This window comes from Poecilia latipinna, unplaced genomic scaffold (assembly GCF_001443285.1).
Source record: "Poecilia latipinna isolate Pla-1442-1.1 unplaced genomic scaffold, P_latipinna-1.0 Scaffold61, whole genome shotgun sequence".
Classification (NCBI taxonomy): Eukaryota; Metazoa; Chordata; class Actinopteri; order Cyprinodontiformes; family Poeciliidae; genus Poecilia; species Poecilia latipinna.
The window spans coordinates 700,493-725,655 of record NW_015112677.1 but is presented as its reverse complement, the minus strand read 5'-3'; the positions used below and the strand labels follow the sequence as shown (position 1 = coordinate 725,655).

General features: G+C 36.8%; 1 protein-coding gene across 1 annotated transcript in view; it reads left to right on the top strand.

The window, feature by feature from the left end:
* rngtt (RNA guanylyltransferase and 5'-phosphatase) overlaps nucleotides 1-25,163 on the top strand; it is an 87,683-nt gene that overhangs the window by 10,230 nt on the left and 52,290 nt on the right. Inside the window, exons 8-10 of the mRNA XM_015057527.1 lie at nucleotides 1,089-1,190; nucleotides 14,340-14,475; nucleotides 17,761-17,832. Of these exons, the coding sequence (XP_014913013.1) occupies nucleotides 1,089-1,190; nucleotides 14,340-14,475; nucleotides 17,761-17,832 (310 nt within the window). The remainder of the gene's footprint in view (nucleotides 1-1,088; nucleotides 1,191-14,339; nucleotides 14,476-17,760; nucleotides 17,833-25,163) is intronic.

The following is a 25,163-nucleotide window of genomic DNA, read 5'->3' as shown; positions in this document are numbered from 1 at the left end:
AAACCATGACACTTTAACCTCTATTCTTAATAGCTTTATATAAGATTTGTATTTATTTAACTTTCATTTAGTCAGATGAGACAAGTAAGAATTAGTCTTATTTACACAACCAACCCGGGGCGAACACGTCCTCTTGTTCTGGTATCAGGATTATTCAATATAATTCAATAGACCAAAGATTTCTCCAGAAGTCCTGATCTTTGTTTATGCTCTCTTTTTTAAACTTTAATCGGGTATTTATCTTGAAAGGTGGAACAAATGTTTCCTCCTTGCATGCCTCCCATTAGAGTTAAATGTCTTTTTCTGACTGTACAAGTACCTGCTGTAGTTTTCAGGATGACATTTCAGGAATTTCGGGAACAACTTCTTCTCATCTCCTCATGAGATAAGCTTGCTTTTGTATGACCATGTTTGTAGTTGTTTTCGTCCTCCATCTTTAGACATACTTCGATACAGTGCCAGGGTTGATTTCTACTTCTTTTGAGACTCTTTACAAAGCCTGGACTTTTTTCTGAAACCCCCATATGTCTCCTTTGATCTCATTCATGATGTTCACTCTCACTTCAACAATCAGAAGCTCGCCAGACAAAGTCTTTCATGTGGAAACAAGACAAACTAGCTTCAAAATGCAGACCAGCAAGATTTTAATCATATGCTCTTGATGTCATGCATGTGGATGAGATTTTTAGCCATTTTAAGCAGGAACTAATGTTTGGCAAAATAATCTGATTATTATTAACTATCAGTTGTTTTCTGTCTAAATATTAAAATGCTTGCATTCGTGTCCATTGCATGTTGAAATGAAAGTTAATTTTAAGTGTTTGGATTTTCAAGCAATCATTTGCATAAAAAGCCTTCTAAAAGATTTGTACACTTTTGAACTTGATAAAGAATTATTAGACTTAAGACTGAGCTAAGAAGAGATACTGCGTATATGTGATCGATGTCTTGCGTCATGATGGATGTTCCTGTGAAATAAATTGATAATAATATCAATTATAATAATATCATATAATGTGTATGTTTTATGTGATGTAATGAAATATTGGCCTAAACGTGAGCCCAATTACAATATTTTCTGACAACAGGTCTGGATTTCCGGGTGCGCAGCCTGTGTCCATGGACCGACAAAATCTTCGTTTTCTAGAGCAGAATCCTTACAAAGTCAGCTGGAAAGCTGATGGCACACGGTAAGTTGATTTTCTTTTTTTTTTCGCAGCACGTGCCAGTGCAGGTGCCATACTTTCTCTCTCTGATGAGATATAATCTGTGCGTCTAATTGATTGAACTTCTTCTGAGTCGATGGGAACACATTGAGTTTATGTCTTCAAGGAGAGCTGTGCAACATTTGTTTAATTCATCATCCAAGGTGCTGAAAACACATTTCTCCCTTGCAGGTTTTCTTTTTTTTTTTTGCTTTCCTGTCACGCTTAGAAGTTTCAAATCATTAAACAAAATTTTAATACCAGACGACGATAACCTGAGTGAATACAAACTGTAGTTTTCAAGAGCTTATTTAATTCATTACGTGAATTCAGACCAACCTGATTCTATGTGAAAGTTAATTAACCTAAATCTAATGTAGAATGCTCGATCTATCTTTGATAGTAGCTTCTACTATCAAGCATCTACAACTGACAATGAGCCAGTCACATCACTCTTCTTTTTTTTTTTTTTTTTTGCACAATTGTTTGAATTCTGCCGCATTGAAATGTTTTCAACATACGTTTCATTAATTGCACTGAAGTTTAGCCTTTGACTAGACCACTCCAAAGCTGTTGACTTTTTGGAGATTTTGAGAGGTCGACTCACAGAACAAAATTCTGGTTTTCATCAACTGTTTCAAGTTATTCTGTTCCTTATGCAACAAAGCAGCCCCAAATCATCACACTTAAACCTTGAAATATGACAAAAAAGCAGAAAAAAATATAAACACACATGTATTCAAAGTACACAGCGATGGTAAGACTTTGCAGTATGATTAAAGGAAAGAAAGACAATCAATAATTCTTTTTCAGTAACTTTTATCATGAGAATTTAGAATCTCTTGAGCCTAAAGAAGTAATTATTCTGTATGTTATGAAAGGCTTTATACCTTACTGTAGCAGTTTTGCCTCCAGAACCTAAACTTTGGAGAACAGTCCTGCTCTCATGGGATTGCTCTGTTAGGATGATACAACACTATAAGGTCCTTAAGGTATGACTCAGCTTAGCCATTAAGACTTTGTTTGTGAGGTCTGAAAGGAAGCTTAACACGACTTGTGCTCCCTCATTAAGTTTTAATTACAGTATATAGCTAATCAAGCAGACTGCTCTCTGTATGGCAGTGATGTGCAAATTAGCTGCTCTGATGGATAAATCCAGACTGAGAGGGATGACTTTGTCCAGTCTGTCATCCATGAAGAATAAGAAATGCGCCAGGGCACTTGCTCTTTCCCGTCACGTTTTCCTGTGAATTTGTTGTTTTCTTTTGTTTCATGTCTCTCTAGTGCTCGAGGCCACTGCTGCAAGGGAAGAGAGAGACGTTTTAGTATTCTGCTAGTCGGCTGTGAAGCACTGCCTCGCCGGCTGGTGCAAATGCGCTGTGTGCAGATGAATATTTAATGACTGCAGTCAATTTCAGAATTTTACATATCGGCGCTTTAATTTCCTGTAAGCGCGAGACTCGGAGGGAACAGATTTGGCTCCTGACTAGGACGCTGCTAATGTGCGTAATTAGCCGCCGTTATCTGCAGAACGCTTGAGAATGCAGTTAAAAGTTTTGTTCTTAAATTTGATCAGAGACTTTGAGCTCTTCCGCTGCTTACCCAAACTCTTGACGTGCAACCTGTTTTCCCTCCAGCAACTGGAGTTTTAAAGGTTAGCGATGCTGTATGTGATTTCATCAGTAGTGATGCAGAAAAGAGGCGCAGCATGTCATGTGTGACTCATCAGCCAGGCTCGGGATATGCACTATGCTGATATTACTCTATTTTTCACTCTCCTCATAGTTGGTAAGCAACATTTTAATGTTGGGAATATAAAAACAAACAGTGAGCAGGGCATACTGCATTGAACTGTATCCTCACAAGACTGTGTTTTATTTGCTTTGAGAAAAGCGTATGTTAGAAAGTTTAATTAAATCCCTTTTTTATTATTTTATCAAATCCAAGAGATAACTTTCATCTCTTTAAAAGGAAACTACGTTTTTAATTTCCTGTGTTTGAAGTTGGTCTTTTTATACATAGTTAATTTGTTTAAAATGATATGTACTCAAAACGTACATGTGCATAGTTGAGCAATCTTTTGCATCTAGTTGAAAACTGACAGTCAAGAAAGACAGGAAGTCAATTTTTGGGTTATCAGTCTTCAGAGACAAATACCATGAAAAGTATTGACTATTAATGCTTGATCCCACTCTATTCATAGTGAGAAGCGAGAAAAAGAGGCATTAAATTGTAAAAAAAAAAATAGAATGATGAATTTAAAGGTAGTGTGCATGCTTAGTAGAATGTGCTGTTTGCAAAGGTGTAATGATCATAACTGAATTGCAGTTAGTTATTCTTATTATGTACTCTATGAAAAGTGCAGGACATTTCTAATTAAGTTTGCTGAACTTTCTGTTCAGCAAAGTTTTCAGACCCGAATTGAGTTTTTATTGGAAGTTTGACTCATCGAGGTGGCGAGGAGAGATTATTCCACTTTACATTTTCCCAGCGTTCTTCAGTCATAGTTGGTTTAAATCTCTCCAGGTTCCTTTTCGTGACTCTGCCAAATGCAAGACAGATCTTGATTCTAATTAAATAAATTGCATTTTAAAATTCATTATCTTTAGCAATGGTGTACAATTTTTAAAATTAATTTTTGTGAAAAAGTAAAACAAACAAAAGGAAAATTAACCAACTTTATTGTTCTTCCAGAGATGCTCTCTGGCCCAAGAAAATGATCCTGGCAGTCTCATTTTGTGGCTGCAGGGCTGTGTGCATCAGCAAACCTGACAGCTCAACTGCATTGCTCACTAAGACAATAACAAGCAAAAAATGATGACAAACTGCTGAAGTGAATCTACTTAGCTAAAAATAATTTGCAGCCTTTCCCTCATGCACAAAGCAGCCATACAGCAAACAATAAACCGTCACTGTCTTATCTGGCAAGCGCATGGCTTCTAATGGGCTTTGGAAAATCTGTGAATTGGCTGAGAGGAGAAACTTCAACTCAGTTGAATTTTAAATCGGCTTGTTATAGGGTCTTCTGACATTGGTTGATTGGTTTGTGCATCAGTGAGGAAGGAGGAAAAGGAGCAAAATGAGGGGAGGAGGTGTGAGGGTTTGGGTTTTAAAGAAATTACTTTGGAAAGTGTTGGATTTCCTGTGTTAAGATTACTCTAATTCATTTTCGTTCCTCAAAGATTAATTTAAAATAATTATAAGTTATGAATTACTCTCTATAGATAGAAAGGTTTAATCAGAATGAATGTTCTCAGAAGACTGAGCTGCTTGGTTTAAATACAGTTAAGAGATATAAATAAACTAGCATTTGTTTTGCTTATGAAAGTAAAAGTTACATAACACATACAGCATGTTGTTTTTCATTGCAAAGTTACAGCTTGCCTAGTTCAGGTCCTGAAACGATTTCCTCAACATAGTTGGGATCAGCTGTTCATTGTTGCATGACTTTGTGAGGCTGTGCTTGTAGCCGTCAGAAAGAAGTTTGCTCTTAAAAACTGGACTTGGTTGCTCCTTTCCGATTTGAAAAGAATAAACTATTATCCAAAATAATGCAGTGGGAGAGTGCCGTTTTAGAACCACTTTGTCTTTGTTTACTCTTTGTAAATAAGGGATGTTTTAGTCAACACTGTAATTTACAGGGTTCCTACACAGTGTTGGATTTTTTTTTATAGTCTTATGAATTATGTATTTTCCAGATCCAGAAAGAATGGAGAAGATAGGAAAAAAATGACAAGAAAGTAGGAATTGAAAATATGTGTGTATTTTAAGGCAGTTTTAACTTTACAGCATCATTCATACAAAGTGCTGAAGAAAGGAAAAACTATTTTAAAAGGCACCTTCAAGACAATATAAAGAGTAAACAAAATGCAATTTGAAAAATAAACAGATAAGACGTGAAAAAATGACATGATTTAGGCTAGTAGTGGTTTAAAGGAGTTCCATAGATGAGGAACTAAATACTACCGCCAGAGGAAATTACATTTGTCTAAATTTCTTACACTTGAGGAAACCCTGACCCCATACATCTTCGATCATAGATATTCTGGACGATGTCAGTGTAAGAGTCTGTTTAAAACAAAAAAATCCTTTTTTAATTCATCTTATGCCATCTAACTTTCTGAAACAATGAATTTGGGTGGTTTTGTTATCTGTAAGCTATAATCATTAAAACTAAAAGAAACAAAAGCTTGAATAATTTTTCTATGTGTATTAATCTGAGTTTTATTTTCTGAAATGTCTATTGATGAATATTGAACTTTTCCACAAGATTCCATTTTTTTAGTTGTACCTGTAGAAAGCTGTGTGGCACCTGCATTGATATTGTAAGATGAGTAAAAGTGGAGATTGACAATAGAATCTTGATGAATCCCACAAATGACACAAAGTCTCATTTTAGTCTAAGTCAAATTTAAACCAATTTTAGCTAAGTTTTTTTTTCCAAAAAAGTTGATCCAATAAAACTGTTTTGTTGTACATTTTTTTAAGTTGCACACCTGTCAATCAATCTATCCTTTCTCTTGTTCATCCATCCATCTCTCTGTCCATTTTTCTGTCTATCCAGCACCCATGTACCCGCTAACCAATCTATCTAATCATCTGTTCTTTCATCCTCCCACCACTTTATATATATCCATCCATCTGTCCCGCTGTCCCCCAATCTGTTCTCCCTTCCCTCATGTCCAGATTTGTAGGTTCAATAAAGATTCAGATCTTTATTCATGTCCCATTGGTCAATTACTTTTACAGCAATTCACAATAAAGACAACACACCACTTAAAATTTAACTAGAAAGCCTGCTTCAACCAAAAGTATGACCAAGACTAGACAGTAAAACTATAAAAAATATCTGCCATAAAATTTAACTGTTTATTTGCATCGATAAATCTAGAAATGCGAGTCACAAAGTTACATTCCTATATATATTTTTTCCAACTATGTTTATCGTAACACACTGACAAGATCTGACAACATAAATTTTCTTCACCTCTAATCTGAAAGGGCAGCCACAATTTCCTTTTTGTCTTTAAAGGGAAAATAACCCGAGCCTCATTGGGTTGATAAAAAATGCGGCACTTCCCCTTCACATACCACTAATGATGTGCAAAGCCCTTGGATCTGATTTAAGCCCTCCCCTGAAGCTCGGCTGCTGTCAGTCATGCCGCAGGACTGGACTAGCAAAGCTGGCGCTCCAGCCGTCTACGCCTCATTAGAGCTAAAGAGCTTGGGGGACATGGCTCAGGGTGTAGGAATAAAATCCAAGCCTCACAGCGTCCATCAGAGAGGACAGGGAGACAGAAACAGAAGAGGAAGAGGCGAACGGACCTACACTTGTGTGCATAAAAGAGCACATTACATTTAATAGTTTCCTGATTTGTCGGAGGAAACGGTTACAGTTTCTGCTGTGAACATTATTTCGGAGAAGTGGGGAAGAGATGAATCAGGTGAAACTGGGATGAAGAGGACGGCCACAGGGAGTAGCAGTGAACTAATGGTCTTCCTCTTTTTCTTTTTTTTTTTTCTTCTGAGCACTTGACAACATTACCCATGGCTAACTGGCCAATTAGACAGCAGGGGAACCACTTCTGCTCAGCTCAGACCTGTTGTGTCCATACTGGATGACAGATCTTCTCAGCTGTGGCTCTCAGCCTGTTTGATCTTTTGAGCCATTAGTCATTTTGTGACATAAAACCCATTATCCGTTTTCAAAAGGAGATTGTCCCGTTGGTGTGTACTATGATTTGCCTAAACTGAGCTGTGCAGACATTGCATTCTTTCTTCTTCTTCTTCTTCACCCTGCTCAATCTTGCGATCACCATGTCTACTTGAAAAGTGCAGCAATATCTGGCCAGCTCTTTATTTTTCCTCTTCTTCTCCTCCCACACTTGATTCTTCTCGCAGATACTGTAAGACGGTGGGATATTGAACTCTTCTCTTTACCCTTAACTGAGTAGCCTCTTCTCTGGACAAACATCCTTTAGAAGCACTAGGGAATAATTAAGTTATAGGCATAGCCTTATTGGATTTCCTTTAAATAATACTCAGTTAAAAGGATTGTTAACTCTAAAGGGAGTGGCATCTACCTGCACTGGAGGAAAAGTAGTGATGTCGTTTACTGACTTGTTACAACGATATGCTACCTTTGGTAATCTGCTCTTAAAGCTATTTTGTAAAAGCGCATCTTCACATTACTCAGTGAAATGCACACTTTTTAAGAGTATATAATACTTAGAGTTTTGGGTTGAAGAAACATCTTTTTTATATAATCTAACCACTGACTTGAGAAGCGAATGACACTGATAATTGCTTCATTACCTTTAGGGTAGAGTATGTTCGGTGAACATTTTGGCCTCAAACTTAGTGTGTTGGTAGCTTGAAAATTGGGCAAGCCCAAAGATTTGAGTGAGTTTGACACGGGCCAAATTGTGATGCCTAGATGACTTCTATGGGTTGTTCCCCTTGTGCAGCGACATGGTCATGGGTGGGAAAACAACTGAAACTGTTGGATCTGATTGAAAGATGCCAGAAAACACTGTGTTGAGTATGAGGCTGCATAGGTGCACATCAGTCAAAGTCTCTTTGCTGTTTTCGATGCCTGTGATCTCTTTCAACTGTACAATGAAACTGCCATAAATGAAAAAAAAAAATGGTTTGAGGAGATCAAGAAGTTTGACATGTTGACTTGGCCTCCAAACTCCCCAGATCCCAATCCAATCATACTTCTGCTGGATGCCGTGATGGCCTCACCTCCGGACTTAAAGGATTTTCTGCTAACATTTAGTACCACAGCACACCCTCAGGGGTCCTATGGAGTTCATGCCTTGACGAGCTATGAATTCAGCAAAAGAGAGACTAACACACTTTTAGGTAGATAGTCCAAAAAGTTTTTTTTATGGTTGTTGTGTATTACAGCTATTGTATTGCATTTTTTTTTTTTTTGCTTCTTTTAACCCCAATTTAAAGGTGGTTTGAAATGCCTTTTTGGCCTAAAATACTATTGTCCATATGCATTTAATTTAGTATATTAAAGCTTTATCAATTTGAAGTTAAACCCTAAATTTGTTTTTATTTTAGGATCCCTTTATTTCTTTCCTTCTGCTTCTTTAGGGGTGTCTTTATCACACTGTTTCTCCTGTCTCACATCACTTCCCTGCAAATCCTTCCTCTCTACATTCAGGAACCTTCTCTCTACTTTTCCTTTTTTCCTCCTCTTTCCCTGCCAAGTTCATATTCAACCTTTTTCTCTCCTGTTCATCTGTTACTCCCTCCTCTGCAGATGTCCAACTCATCTCAGCCTTGCTTCTCTAAGTTCATCTCCAAATTGCTCGACCCGAGTTGCCCTTCTGATGCACTTATTTCTTGTTGTGTCTGTTTTGGTCACTCCCAGTGGAGATCTAAACCTTTTCAGCTCATCCAGGTTCACCCACAGTCTTTTTTTTGTTAGTTTCACCCTCTCCAAATCACACATTGGCACAGGTGTTACTACCATCTTGTAAACCTTTCCTTTTATTCTTGCAGACACCTCTCTGTCACAAATAACCCTTTTCTCTTGTCTCTATACACCCTGCCTGCTGTCTGTTCTTGTGTGTCTCTCTTAGTAATGCCTGCTGTTTCAATTGCTTTAATACATTTTACAGCTCCACCTGTTTTTCATCTTATTTGCACAAATTTTCTCCTGCTCCTACTTGCTTTCACCTTCTTCTCTCCAAAACACCCACCCACACATACTTCTAGAGTATTTTCCATCTGCTTCCTACTCTCACCACATATTACAATGTCATCAGCAAACATCATAACCTATGAGCAGTGCTTTTTGACCTATTAATCTGTCTCATGCAGTTCCACACTTACGATCTGTTTTACTTTTACCACACACCTCACCACTGAACGCCGTCCTTGTTCACGTCCTGCACTACTTTAACAGACTTCTTTGCAACACCTGACTTCGTCTTAAAGTACAAGAGCATCAAATGCCGTCTATGTGTCCTGAAATTAAGTCTATAGAGTGTCGGCTCTGATAATGGTTTTTCTCTCTCGTTTGAAAGTTCTTTTCAAAAAATTCTGAGCTGACAATTTTCAAAATGTCAAGAATATTGAAAATGAATGTTGTATATTATCTTGGACGGTGAGTGGTGATTTTTTTAAAAATATTGTATTTTGTTAATTGTAAAGCAATAGATTAATTGAGACAATATTCCCATATTAAAACACAGCATAAAGCCTTTATGTTTGAGAATCTCTTCCCTATTGCACTTATATTTGGCATCTTTTTGAGTTTTCCGTTTCTCAACCAGCTGGTACTGGTCACACATCCATTACACCTAATCCCTTTGCTACAATTGTGGAGAGTCACAGCAGGTATGAGAAATGCAACGCTGCGTCTGTGGGGAACTCGTTAATCTGTCCATCTCTGTCATCTGCCTGTGTTTTCTTAAAGGGTGTACTTTTTTTATTTTTTTACTGAGTCAGAGCTGCCAGTTTGCACACCATTAAATGTTGCTTTACATTTTCTACTTATATAAATGCTCTCATTTGTTAAAGCCACAAAATAGTTTTGTTTCAGTGTGATAAAGAAGCATAAACCTATGAAACATCAATAGTGGTTCCTCCAGTGAGGTCAAACTGTAAACACGGAAAGCAGCATTCAGCTTTTATGCTCCACTAATCTGGAACAGACTTCCAGAAAACTGCAAAACAGCCGAAACGCTGACTATAAACAGCAACTGCTTAGAGTTGCTTTTGATCAATAGTAACATTTATAAATATATTTGATGATGTTTATTCGTGATGATTTGAAATGCTTGTTTCATAATTGGTTGCTGTGTTATGTTTTTATCATGTAAAGTATTTTAAACTACCTTGTTGCTGAAATGTGCTGTACAAATAAACTTGACCAATTTTGAAGAAAGTAATTAATAAAATGCGCTATTAAAAGAATCTCATTATTGTGACATTTATTGAATAGAAAAACCTTGCGTAATCACAATTGGCCTTAAGCTGAAAAATGCTTGTTCTGCTTTTGTCTTGGATAATAAGCAAGAAAAATGTAAAGATATAAATTGAACCTTAATTTATTCTGCAAATACTATAGATAAATTGCACTCTTGAAATTTCTCTCTTGTATGATTACAAAAAAAAATCCCCTATAGTATCTTTTAATATACTAGCCAGGCACAAAAATAAGTTTATTTGGAAATAAAATGCAATCTGGCAAAAGTAGTTCAAACACCACTATGTGTGATTTGTAGCAACCAGAACTCTAATTAGTACACACACGTTCGCAATGTTTTCATAAAAGCAAATTAGGGACAGTGTCCAGCTCCTCTTAATTACATGTTTAAAGATGGCTTTAAAAAAAGCACATCTTCTTTACTCTTGAATACAGTTAAATGTAACCCACTCCATGTCACTTAATGAACAAATAAATAGCTACTTGCAGCATCTCAAAGACGTTTCTGCATCGGACTAAGTAAACAGGCCACTCAATGATGTAATGTTGATAATTAGCATAATGTTCAATGTCTTCTCATAAGTGAATTTAAATCTAAATGCACTTTTAATTCTGGAGAGAAATATGATGGTACAAGCTCTTTAGTGTAACTACTTTGTATCCCTACCTCACGATGAACAATACTATACAGATAAATTGCACTAGCTGTCGTAGTTGCACTCTGAAAGTTATCAGTTTGATTCCAGGTACCTACAGTTACATGACTAGAAAGGCAATGTACAAATTTAGTCCATTTAGGATTTAATGTAACGTTTTTACGACTGTGGTTAAAGCAAGAGTTGTAGAGTTTGGTTGTCACATTTAGGAATTAATTTCTGTGCCATTCTTCACTCTAACACAGTTGAATCAACACTAAATGAGCTTTTGTGATTGGCCACCATATTGTCCAATGGACATAGCGGATTCTCAAGTATTGTGTCTAGTTAACGTACGTTTTACAATATTGATTTCCTGATCACTCAAGCACCTGATCTGGATCTCATTCAAAGCATTTTTAAAAGATTGGTGTTGACCCTGACTAAACTCAACTTCCACTACTTGTTTTCTGCGTTTCATTTAACTTGATCTATTTTAGTCAGCTGCATTCAGATTGTTAGCCATCCTGTGGTGGAATGTTATGAAGATAAAACTGCAGTGATTTTGGTCCGTCGTGTGCAGTTCAGTGGTTACTCAAGAACATTGTTACAAATAATATATTACAGCTGTATTCACAATACGAGATAAAACAATAAAAAAATATATTAAAACCAATTCTTCTGGTTAAAGACCTCTGAGTCTTTAAAGTTTATAAATTTATTGAAGGCGGTTTTTTAGTGAAAACAAAGGCAGCAGGGCTGACTTTTTAAGAGCGTTTCAGCCTTTCTGCTCCTCTCTGTGAATGAACAGAAGGAAGGATCAAGGATTTTACTCGCATCTATTGTGTACAGTGTTTCCTGACTTAGTAATCAGTTGTTGAGGTAATAAACAGTTGGATGAACAGTTTGATTACACTCCGGTCTCTCTGGATTTCACTAAAGCCTGTCAGGTTTTCACTGATCATGTGTTTTATCTTCGGTGTTAGCTGTTTGGATTTAGACAAATGGCTCAATGATGATTACGTAAACAAAATAAAACCTCTATAAAAACTGAAATAATATTGATTAATCGCTGTACCGTAACATCAGTTAATTTAATTTGATGTCCTTGAAATTATATTTCGGTTTTATGTAACTTAGAGGACAATTGTCCAGATGGGGTATTTACTCAACAGATCGGCTCTATGTAATAAGAGATTTTACCTGATTACTTTCCCAGTTGAAGATAAAAACTTAGAGTAGAAAATCAGTTCACACTTAAAGTGTACACTCAGGTTATTTACAACTTTTCCTTCATATGACAGCCTCATATTGTACTGAAAGAACCATGCAGAAAAATATCAAATATGAAAGTGTAAAGGGTCTCGATGCTTCATGCACTGGCAGCATGGATCCAGGAAGACTAGAATCAAATTAACACTATTCGAGTGTTCTTACCGTGACCCCACACTGGTAAGATGGTTTATTTCTGGAGATATTTTTAACAGTCACCGATCTTATGTTGCTGAGTCTCTCAGAGGGGCTTACTCGGGTGAAAAAGTAATTTTCCAGTAATAGCCTTTCTTCCTCACTTCATTTTCCTCTATTCTAAATTCATTTATTTTAAACAAGATGGAAATATGGAATAAAATTGATTTTAGTTTAACATGGACCGGTTCGATTTTAAAGCTCCAAGGACTGAAAGAGAATTTAAAAAAAAAAAAATGTTTTCATTTTCGTACAAACACAGCCCAAAAATGCTTTTGCCACAGATATTGTTTATAATAGCTATTCTTAGCGCCAACATCTGATGAAATTACACTTTGCACAGCATGGTTGATTTGCTCCAAATCAGTGGATGGAAACGGGCCAAATTAGCATTTCTGTTTTTTGCGACATTTTAAAAGTTTGCTCAAAACTTGCAAGAAGATTGGATGAAAACATAGCTCATGTTTGACTGTTGTGTGATGTTTTTGTGAAATGCTGTTAGTTTGAGCTATGTGTAACTGGACACACACCCTGAAATAAATGTTTACTTTTGTCTCATCAGTTCACAGAATATTTCCCTAATAGTTTGGGTATTTTCTGGTTGGTTTTTGGTAAATCTAAGTGGAAACCATTTTTTCCTCATTCGTTAGCAGTGGTTTTACCCCAGACCTCTCATCTGGATGCCATTTTTGCCTAATCTGTGAATAATAAACACAAATCATAACAGAGGCAAGTGAGATCTGCAGCGCTCTAGATGTTGGTCTTGTTTTTTTTTCTACATTAGTAGATACTGACTCTCACTGTGTTTCGCTGCAGTCATGAAGGTTTGGAGCCCTTTGCAGACGGAGAAAGGTGATTGACGTTTTTAATCTGTTCTTGACTTTCTTAGCTTTTGAGAGCTTTTAACCAATTTAACGTTTTCAGACAGGTTCTATTGAAGTGATTCTCAACTCTGTGGATTGTCAATAGTCAGGTCTGGGTGTAGATTGTGAACTGAGCTGAGCTTACTTTGTCATTTACCAAAGGAAGTAACACCGTTTTCAAGTAGATCCATGTTGGTGCAGATAGTTTCTTTTCATCCTCTGAAATGAGAGGCACCCCTTGAAAACTACTACTTCTATTCATTCAGATTCTCTTTGCTGTTAAAAATGCTGATGATCTAAGATATTTGAGTGTAACAAAAGTAGAGAGATGTGTTAGGGGTAAAAGACTTCTCAGCGATATGTAATGTCTACATAGGTAAAAGACTCTGACAGTACATTGTTTTTATTCAGTGCTCCCTGTGTATGTTTTCTCACAGTCGACTGTGCTGGAGAAACTTTTTGGATGTCATTTAGTTATTTTTAATTAGTTCTTATTGTACCTGGGAAGTCCTGCCAGGGATTAGCTGTATTTGGACCTCTGTCAATGCTCACAACTTGCTGAAGACATTTTTTTTTTTATGAGAATAATTTATTTTTGCTTTTCAAGATATTAAATATTTCTATAAGTACTCTTGACTAAGATAGGACTATTTTTTTAGGATAAACCTCCTGGTGGTTATGTGGAAAGTGGGTTGTAAAAGTTGGTGTGGTGTGATGGATTCATTTTGTTGAGATACTGCTCCTAATTGCTCAGTTTTTGCACACAGCTCAGCTAGATAAAAGCAAAAGTGGTTGCTTTGTTGGTATTTTGTAATTAAAAGTGGTCTGTCTGGACACATTGTTTTTTTAAGCATACCCTTAGTTGTTCTTTGTGTAATAGAAGTACAACATGTTTCTGAACTCTGTGTTTTATGTTGAATATTCATGATTTAAATTTTGATCAAAATAATAGTGATTTATAAAAAAAATAGTTTTTTTTCCCAACTCAAATGGATTCTTAAAATGTCTTGGATATGTGCAAAAGGGTTAGCCATTTTATATATATAAAAAAGCTTGTTAATGTAATTTTTGAAGAATGAAGATGTGTTTTTTTGTGCTTAACTAACTAAACATCCTCCTGTTAGGTTGTCTAATGTAACGTTATCCATTTCAAAATACGATTAGTTTATTGTTCCCTCATAATTGTAACTATATAACAGTGCTAACTCATTATTTACAGGTACATGATGCTGATCAACGGAAAAAATGAAGTTTTCATGATCGACAGGGACAACTCAGTCTTCCACATAGCAAACCTCGAGTTCCCGTTCCGGAAGGATCTACGCGTTCATTTATCCAAAACTCTACTGGATGGGGTGAGGAGGCTTTTTTTTTTTTCCCCCCTTACATATTCGTGTGCTCATTTTGATTTTTAAATTGCTATATGTTCTGTGGGTCGTCTTTCACTTTCCCAGTTCCTGACTCGAGCCTGCATGTCCATTCCACATTGGTAAAGAATGCACCCGGTGCTCAGTGTTGCAGAAAATTGTCTCCATTTTGCAAGTCTTAGGTGAAAGCATGTGAAGCATGTGTCACTGCAAAGGCAGTAGGGTGACAGGAACATGATCACGCGTGTTCTGGAGAAATTGCTCATTAATTGTTTCACAGTTTCCTGTGTGTGTGTGTGTTTTGTTGCAACACTCTGTTGTGCATTGGGAGCCTCTGTGGCTTCCACTCCTGCTGGAATATCAGGGCCAGCCTTCCACCGACATGTTTGCGATGCGCAGGTTACGCAGCTTCCCAAAGCAGCAGGTGCACACTTATGAGTCATTTTATTCTTCCTCTGTGAATAAAGGGAGAAAATTGGTTACTCGTCATCAGAAATTCAATGACAACTACCTGCACTTGTTTGTGTTTAGTGGAACGAATGAGAAGATGAGAGATACACTCTCTGTCTTTCTTTTTTTTGTGCTTTGCTTTAATTTTTTTCTCCTGTGTTTTACTGTTTTATGCAAAACAGCCTCCTATTTGCTATACAGTTACGGACTAATGTGGTGAATTTTAGCTTCCACACTCAGGCGGGGCATCTAATTGCAGTGTATATTGCCGCTCATTTGAAGAAGCTGCACGGATGGTTTTTATGTTGCCACAAGCTTTGTTTTGACTCCTGTTTATTCATGTGTTGATGCTTCTGGCTCTCGGTTTGTAGAGGCTGTCCTCGGCTGTTTATGAGGGGCTGTGGGAAAACCGGATTTTTCTTTTGTCTGCAGTTTCAGTTGTGGCTCATGACGATGATCTTTATCTCTACTTGCTTTTTGATGATCTTAACTTTATTATTAGTGTAGATTTTGAATTAGGCCGCCTTGTAGATTAAATTCCTGGTGGATTTCCTTGCCTGCATTTGCTGCTGCCTGTCTTTGCAGTGGTTCAGTGCACCAGATGCACAGTGATGGCAGCTTCTGCAGTTGCATCATTTCTCCCCCTCAGCCTTTACACAGGGGCTGACAGATTCCTTACTTCATTTCTCCTCTCCACCAGTCTGGTTTTGGCAAACCTTATTAAATATTCAGCTGCCTTCATAAAACATACACCACCTAGAATTTACATGTTGTTCTCACTTAGACTTATCAAATTATTTGAAAGCTATTTAGCAAGTTTAGGCTTTTGCAGAGAATTGTTGCATATTTTGAGCCAGTGCTACAGCAGTCAAAGAGAGTAACAGTAAATAGTGTTGTAATTCTGGTAAATATTTACAATGCGTATATATATTTTTTACTTGTAGTTGATTGCCTTGCTCATCTTACCTTAGATGCGTAGTTGCTTTCATCTCTGATCAAAAACAGCGTCAATTTCAGCAGCTTAGTCGGATGCTGAAATGAAACATTTTGTGCTCCTCTAAAGCAGACTAATCTCCTGCAGCAGAGAAACGTTAGCTGGAAAAAGATTTCAAAAGGGCCCCGCATTTCCAAACGACATTTGGCAAGTAAATTTAACCATCTGTCATCACTGTCCAATGTTTTCCCTGCAATTTTGCAGCCTGTTGGTGTGCACTGAAGGCAGATGAGGCACTGGTGTGGCTCACTGTTGTGTTCTTCTTCACGTAGACAGAACAGCAGGTGCTCTGCAATTTTTCTGTCTTTTTTTTTTAAATAATATCGCAGGTTGGTTTGACAACCTACTGCACAGAAATCGAATGAAATAAATTGAAATATGTCTGTCTGCACTGTTTGGGTCAAATCTCCTGTAATATATGTGCTTGAGTTGCACACAGTTCCTACACAGTCTTACAAAGTCAGGAGAAATCAGGAAATTGGTTTAGATGATTTCCAAGGACAAGTATAGAGAAAAGAAGATTTAACATTGATAAATATTCATATTCCAAGTTATCATCTTTTCCTTTCTACGCATAATAAATATAAAAATATTTATGATTTGTTGATCCAATTTGTATATCCATCATCATTTTGTTCAACCATTCCTCCATCTGACTGTTTCCGCCCACCCATCTGTCCGTGCTTCCTTCCATCCATCCACCAATTTGTGCTTCCAACCGTCACTTTGTGCCTATGTTCATTATGCATCCATCAGTTTATGAATACATGCCTATTTACCATCGTTTAGACAATAATTCTTATTCGCTACATCAAGAAACAGCTCATCACTTGCTGGGAGTAAGCAGCCAAAGTTCTTCTTTCATTTTATGTTCCGATCTGAAAGCCCGTCGATCTGTTAATTCCTGAATCTGAATGGTCTGATTATAGAATACTGAAGTGCATCCACAGTATCTCAAATTATTGCTTAAATGTGACATTATACTATCAGAGCGTTTTTATACATATTAACCAGTATACTAATTTTTCTGATCCCGATCACCAACATAGTGAAGCTAGATAATAGATTTCTTTCTGAAGCCTTTCAAACAAAAATAAAAAAATAGAAGACACATTTTGAGCAGTTGACATTTTTTGTTTTCAGAGAAAATTTCTCCACTTCTGATTTAAAATTTTAAGCATATGGCCTTGGATTTTATTAGCTTCTTCTGACTAAAACTTACTGCTAACTTTTTATATCACCAACTTTTGAACTTTACAATTAATGATAAGTTTTTCCCTTCATCTAAAGTACAGGAATGCTGTTTATCATTTCAATCTCTGCATTGAGTATTGTTTGATTGAGGCCTGCAGTCCTTCTTCCTCTTACGTTTGCTCAGCAGTGAAGACAGTTTTTTTTTTGTTTTGTTTTTGTCACTCAGTTGTGTAACGTTTTCCTCAAAACTCATCTCGACTGAGTGTCCTGCAGCACAGCCGCACCTGACCTCAGCTTGAGAGCTTTGTATAATAAATGAGCCGTCTATTTCTGCGTCATGGTCTTCTTCACCAGACTCTTACCTCACAGCTTTAACCATAGATGCACACACACACACACACACCTCCCCCATTACCCTCTTTCCTTGACATTGCTGCAGGCCTCCTCTTCCCTGAATGTCCGTCCTCCGGGGAGCGCTCAGATTCCAGCGTCTCATCCTGCAGAACTTGAGTCAACAGGACTTTTACAGTGTTGTGACAATAAAATTGCTCGCAGTTTGAAGACTCCTCTCTATCATAAAATGTTATTTTGAGGAATTTGAATCATGATTCTGTCCTTTATCCTTATTTGCACAGGAGATGATCATCGACAAGGTGAATGGTCAGCCAGTTCCTCGCTACTTGATATATGACATCATCAAATTCAATGTGAGTACACTGCACTTTTCAGAGGAGTGACCTCCTACCCCTGGAAATGTTCAAGGTTAAAGTGTTAGATCACATTGGAGGGAACTCTTTAATTGCCTCATTCCCCTTTTTAAAACAAAGGAGCTCGTGCTCTTTTGGGTTTGTCGTCAGCAGTTAAAAGTGTGTGAAATGTTGAATTATTGCATCATGGGTTTCCTCAGTTTGTCAAGAAGAGACATAAATTAATCCTGAAGAATTAAATTCCCATCTAGCAGGCAGTGCAGCGTCCATGCTCTAAGTATTTGTTTAGAGACGGTAGTTTTCTTAATCTGCAGCATGAGGTGGATAGCATAACTATACTGTTCACACACACACACACACACAGAGAGAGAGCTCCTTGCAAAAATATTGATGCTGCTGTAATTTTCTCACGTTAGAAGCTGTAATTGTTATTAAGCTGCAATTAAGGCAAAAGTTGGTTTTACAAAGTATTCACTAATGGGAGCTGGATGCAGATACTCACCACATTTTGTCAGTTGTTTGTTTTGGTTTATACTTGTGGGTTGTTATAAGTTGGTCCATCACATGAAAACTACAATAAAACGCAGTGAAGGTTATCATCGTAACGTCACAGAATGTGGTAAAAAAAAAAAAAAGAACATTTGCAATTTAAGCCAGACTTTTCCTCGGTACGGTGGAAGAACTGTGCCTAAAAACCATTATGAAAATCTATCATCAAAATCTTTTTAGTATTCATCTGAAATAAATTTGACTTTTTTTTTTTGCATGTCAGAATCATCAGTGTTTGAATTGTAATATAATTATTCGTTGCATAATGTGAATGCATTTATGCATAACAAACATTCCTTTAATTTAAAACGGTTTCTACTCTTCTATTACTTCCAGCTGCACAATTTTAGCAGCTTGAGGACAAAGGCTGGATACCGCTCAGTCAACTTACTGAGCAGCTCGCATTGTGACCTTGGCAAACCTTTGCAATCCTCCTTTCAGAGAACTCAATGAACACCTCGAGATAAAGGGTGGAGGAGGTAGCCATCATGTTTTGCTGTCATCTCCTTTTTTCTCTATCGATCCGAGGAATCACATGAGCAAGTCGGCTCAATGAAAGCTCCAGTGGTGAGAGGAATGGCTGCAGGATGGTGGAGGGGTTAGCATTTCCATGGGACTCCCACCGAGCCATCAGTAAAGCACTGTTATATTGATTCTTGCTTGCCATTATTGGCCTTAACCATTATCTGTTTGGCCGTGTCTCGGCACTCTGGGCCGGTCCTGAGAGAGGTGAGTAATGCAGCTGCAGGAAGACGACACCAGTTTGACGCCTGCCCTAAAATGACTCCTTGAAAAGCTGGCTGTCTGTTTGCTTCTGGATATGGATGGCTTCATTCGCTGCGTTCAGTGATTCTGCAGTGCTGTGTAAAAGTATTTGCACCCTTGTTGATTTAAATTAGACTTTTTAAAGTTATGTTTAAGTGATTCAGACTATCGAGCAAAATTCTAGAATCAAAAATTAACAAATAAAAAATTTTATTCATTGAAGGAGAAAAAAATATCCAAACCAGCAGGGCTCTTTGTGCAAATATGATGGCCTCCCTTCATAAATAACTAATTAACTTTGATTTGCCACATATTTTTGGTTCGATTTCATCAACAACCACAGGCATTATTAATGCAACAACTACAGAATCAAGGAATCACATAAATATAACTTCCCTGATTAAATATAGTCAAACTCTTTGGTGGTAGTTTGATGTTATGAGACTGCTTTTCTGCTTCAGGAGGTGGAAAACTTAAAATTGGTGGAACCAGGAAGTTTGCTCTGTACCGAAGGAGGATATCTACTCTGTGTCTGTTTATGATCTTGAGCTCAAGCTCATTTTGGTTATGTTTCATTTAGGGCAGTGAACCAAAGCACACCAGTAAGTCCATCTAATAAAGAAACTACAAAATAATGATTTGGGAGTTTCTTTGAATTCTGGACTAAACTCTGATGGAGCTGCTTTGGCATTCAAGTATAATTGGCCTTTTAAACAGGCCATTTAATCTTGAAAATGGTCCATTGTGGCTGAAATCAAAGAATTTTACAAGAAAAAAGGGGCAAAGCTCCTTCACATGTGTCTAATAAAAGCATTGGTACAGTGATCTGAAACATTAAGGAATACAAAAAAGAAGCAAAAACAGAAGAGGGTCTGTAAGGGAGTAAATACATATTTTAGCTTGACTTTATTTGCTGTGAAGAAAGTATTCCTGACAGCTTAAAGTTGAGTTTTATCCAAGTCAGTGATCTTTACTTTCTTATTTGTCAACATTTCCAGTATTTAGGACTCCACTGACTCAATCTGATTAACCCTGATTGCCACTCTCTCACACCAAATGTGTTTTCTGCTGCTGTTCTATCTCTAGAATACAAAAAGACATAGTTTTTTAAGGTTGTCAGTCACTGTCATCTCCCCCGCAGTGGGGGAGCTGACAAGACAACAGAAATTACATACGTTTCCCGTTTTTTTATTATTTTTTTTAAACGCTGTTGAAAGCTGGTGTTTTGGACTTGATCATCGCCCACATGGTGACACTTTGATTGACCTCATTATTTTTCAAGTTGTTGAAGTAATTTTGCTTTAGGTGCGGAATTGGACAAGATAATTGGATCAGCTTGATTAACAATTGAACAGAAAGGAGTGCACATGACAACATGACTGTGGTGTCATCTGTTAAGGAGGGCTTTACTGGAATCAGTTCGTGTTACTTCTGCTTGGAAGGCTGGCTGAGGTTTGCTACATTATTTTTCTGGACAGTTAAATTAAAGACTTTTCCTCTGTATCTCTGTTTCACCACATACTTTGTTTTTTTGTGTTATAACCCTTTGATTGTAATAAAAGCTAATACATAATCCAGTTCCTATAAGTGATTCCTATTCCCTGTTCTCTGCTGGAACAATATTTTATTGAAGAGGAAATGGCACAGACTGAACTTTGACATTCAAAATGATTGTGTCCTATTATTACTCTCTTAGCACTGTTTACCTTTTAAAGCTATTGTTTTTAAGGTCATCGTTTATTCATAAATTGTAAATGGGCGGCCTAACTGCTGTTCTTCTCTTCTTCCTAATGGTAATTCCAGAAATGAACTTCTTTAAAATTAAAAAAAGAAAAACAACGTAGCTTTTTCTTAAAGCTGTTCCCGGTGGCAAGAGTGCCACCTTTTCAAGAAATCTGAATTTCTCTGGATAGGTTCTAGATTTTTGCCAGAGTTTTCCTGGTATTTTCATTCTTCCAGTCTGTGTTTTTTGTATTTAAACTTTAAAAGTTGGGGAATATTCTTCTTACACTGTTTCTGTTGCTTATTTATTTGTCCAGTTGACTATTTGTCTTTTGTTGGGCTTACTCTTGGTACTGTCAGAAAATATGGCTGTTCACCCCTCTTTTTTTTTTTAAACAATTGTTGATTAGATTTGATTATAAATTTAGTGCCGCACAGAGACCAGGCTCTGATGATTGTCTTGTTAAAATGACCTTATTTGATGGTGGCAAAAGTATTAACTTTGAAAAACAGAGAGTAATTGAGTTATCTACAGCTGCTGGTTGCCTAGGCTGACGAGACAAGCCCTCAAATCATAGAAACTAAAACCGTTTGATTCTTGAAATGGTAAATAAGATTTTAGCTTTGAAGAAACCAGAGATGTAGATGGTTAAACAGGTCTAGAAAATGGATAAGTGAGTCTTCTGTAACTACCAGCAATATCCAGGTTATTGCCTCCTCTGGTGGAAAAATCTATTTTCTTCCTCATGACGAGGCAAAATGGCCGCAGCGTTAGCGGCCAGGTTTTTTTGTCTGCATGTAGCTGGTTATTATGACACCAGTGTTTGAATTTCATTTGGATGTTTAGCGGCAGGGTGTAGTTTTGGAGATTTATGAAAGGAATTATGTTATTTTTAGGGCAACGATCACACTTCGGTGATGATTTGGTAATCATTCTTCTTTTTATGTAAGTAAACTTCCTGATGTTATGACATTAGTGCCGCAGTCCTTTATTTATGTGCTGCATTTACTAAGAATGTAACGAGGTGTTTGAAGTAAACAAGGGTTTGTGATAAATCAGAACCGGTTAGAGATTTCTATACCGTCTGAAACTGGTAGCTGTCTGTAGACATACTGATGAGGCAAGGATGAGCTATTTGTGAGTTTGTTTCAAAAAGGAGAAAAAGTCTCTTAAGACGTAGGCAGCCCTACCCAATGCTGCAGTGACTCATAGAAAAGCAGAATCACACCTCAGGATCTCTGGTTGTGTAACTAGATAGATCACTCATAAATCTCTAACTATGACCTGCTAGTTAAATTATTATTATTTTTTTTTAACACGAATCTGTCATCCCGTGCCAGAGAGATAGATACCAACTGTTCCCCACAGACACAGGTGGAAGGTGGAAGAATAAAACTGCAGGCAGGTGATGTTTTCAAAGTCTGGTTCACACTTTAATTTTCCCAGCATAAAAAATAAAAAAAGCTTACATTAATCGTCTGCTTCTTCTTATTTATTGCCTTGGAGGAAGGTGCTCACTTATTGATTTATGCGCTTTAGACTTAGAGGGAAGATAAAGTAGAATTCTTAAACTGCTGCCTTTTTTTTTCTACACAGCTTATTTTAACCATCATCCTAGAAAAAGAAAAGCCCGTTATCTGCATTAAAACTCTCCCATGGAAGAATAATTGTGTAAATACATTTTTGAAAGTCTGTCTTAATACCACAAAATATTGCTTTTAGATGGAAAGCAGGTTGGGAGGTGCTGTGAGTCTGTAATTGCTTTTTTTTTTTTTTTTTTGCCTGGAATGGTCAAAAAGTCTACATATTTTTGTAAAGAACATCTAATGTGAGGCAGCATATTGTTGATTGGTCCCAATGTTGATTCTGGTCATCAGTGTGGGCTGCTGTTTATCTAAAAATATGGAAAGCAGAACTCCCAGCACTGTCACTTATTTTCATTCCCTGCTGCTTTCCAGTTAATCCTTTATCCTCCCCAAACTCGCACTGAAGCAGCTTTTATTTTTGGTTCTGCTACTTATTGTCGTTCTTTTTATTTTTTTTCTCTTATGAGTTTCTTTATGTCTAGTTTTTTTTTTTTTCCCCCTTTTTATCTTTGACAAGTTCTCTCCAAAATGGTGTTTCAAATATGTAAACTGGGATTTGACTATAACAGGACTTTTCTGTCCACTTCATGTCATGTCAATACCAGTCCAATCTTCATGTTTGCTGACATGCTTTTTACAAGTTTTTACTGTTAATTTCACTGGTGACTCATTGCAAAATATGAATAGCCTTTTTGCAGTGAGTCACCAGTTAAAAACCTCTCCAAATCTTGAAACGTCTCATCTTTACAGCTGATAACAAAATTATTCACACCTCTGGATTTTGGCGTAAAAATTATTTTCAATAATCACATAAGTTTGTTTTTAATTGAAAAAGAAATGAACATCTCTGAAAAAGACAGTAACACACAATGAAAGTGAATCGCACCAGCTGAAAGTGTAACAAATAATGTAAGTTAGTCTACCAGACTATCAGACTATTAATGTGTGAAAACACCATTCAATATGACTTGATTTATTGTTTTAGATGGAAACATTTGTTATATAAATCAATTAAATTAGGTTTTGATTTATTATATCACAATATTGGGAAAGTTTCTGGGCGAGACCTTATCCTCATCTTTATTGTTTTGGCACATCTGTCAATGATTGTCTATACATTCAAGGGAATGACTCGTACAAAGAAAGTCTAATTCAAACAGCATGTATGTATGTCAGTGCCGAGTTTCCAATCGGTCAATATCAGAGCCGATGAAAGAATGTCTGAGTAGATTTGTATTCACTATGTCAATCACTGCTATACTTCCAGAAATGGTAAATAATATTCTTCTCAAACGCTTCCTCAGTGCATCTCAAATCAGTGATGATTGTGAAACCTGATGTATTTATATTCTCCCAAACAGACACATTCGGTCCTTAGAATCACAACAGAAACGGATAAATTAAGATGTCGCTGTGATTTAATACTGAAACCGAGCTTCTGTCCCCAGTGACGTTTCCCTAACAAGATTTCCTTTGCCGTGTTTTCCTCTTGAGCTGGCATGGACAACACAAGCCTTGAATCATCCACACTTACATCTTGTCCTTTCCTGGTGACACAGCTGACAGATGGTGCTAAATGTGTGGGACATGATACCAGCTGTTGCTCCAGGAGAAAGTAGTGTTACTGCTGTCACCTTGTGTGGAAAAGCAAGCAAGTTATGATTTCTATATTAAAAAGATTTCTCTATGAAAACTTTCTAAAATGACTTGTACATTGATAAGCAACATTGTCAAAACAGTCTAAAATTAAAGGTCATGAAGACATGGTTCTTGATATATCAAAATGTTATGATCGATTTCAACATTTGTCTATCATCTAGCAGATGCAATAATATAAAGTAGAAATTTTGGATTATAAATTGTTGCATGTTTATTTCCAGATTCCTCACGTTTCTATTCTTAGTGCCTGGTTGTATTGTCAAATCATTGCCTAAATTTCTAGGCAATAATCCGGACTCTATATCAGTGTGTTACTTTTCAAAATGCGAATTACACTCCTACCTTTGCAAACACAGATGTTAGCTAGTTACAGCGATGCCACAATAGCTCATTTGGACCAAAGATGGACAATTTAAATGCATATTTTGCAACATTTGTGAATTTCTCATAGGACAATAAATGGGCAAAAGTGTATCTCAAAGGATTTACTTAAGATTTAGACTTGTAAAAGTAACAAAAAAATCTGATTATTACGTAGAGATTATTACCATTTATTATGTTTCTCAGAAACTTTCTTTTATCGGTCGATGCAGGCAATTTTTGCATCTAAATTTTATTTTCTCAAAAAAGCAGAGACATTTTTACAACAGCATTTTTTTCTTCTTGTTTTCTTGGTATATATGTGTGAGCTGTACATTTGAAAAAGTAAATATACATGCTTATTAAAATGCAGACTACCTGCCTACTGGGATCAATTTATTTAAATTGATATTCTATGAGATTATTTGGGTTTTTTCCTGCTTAATGTCTGTAAAGCACAAGGCTCTGCAGGCTTGTAATAACATCTAATTCCAGCTAATTATCAGCTATTTCTTTCCACATCCAACTGGAGGAAAACTGGGTTTTTTCTTCCCATCTAAAGTCAATATAATCCTCTTGAGAAAAGAAATGACCTTTTACTACAGAGCTGGAGCAGAATACTAATGCCTGCAATTCACACTTTCCAACACAGAACCCGTCAATACACATCAGAGAGTATTGATTAGCAA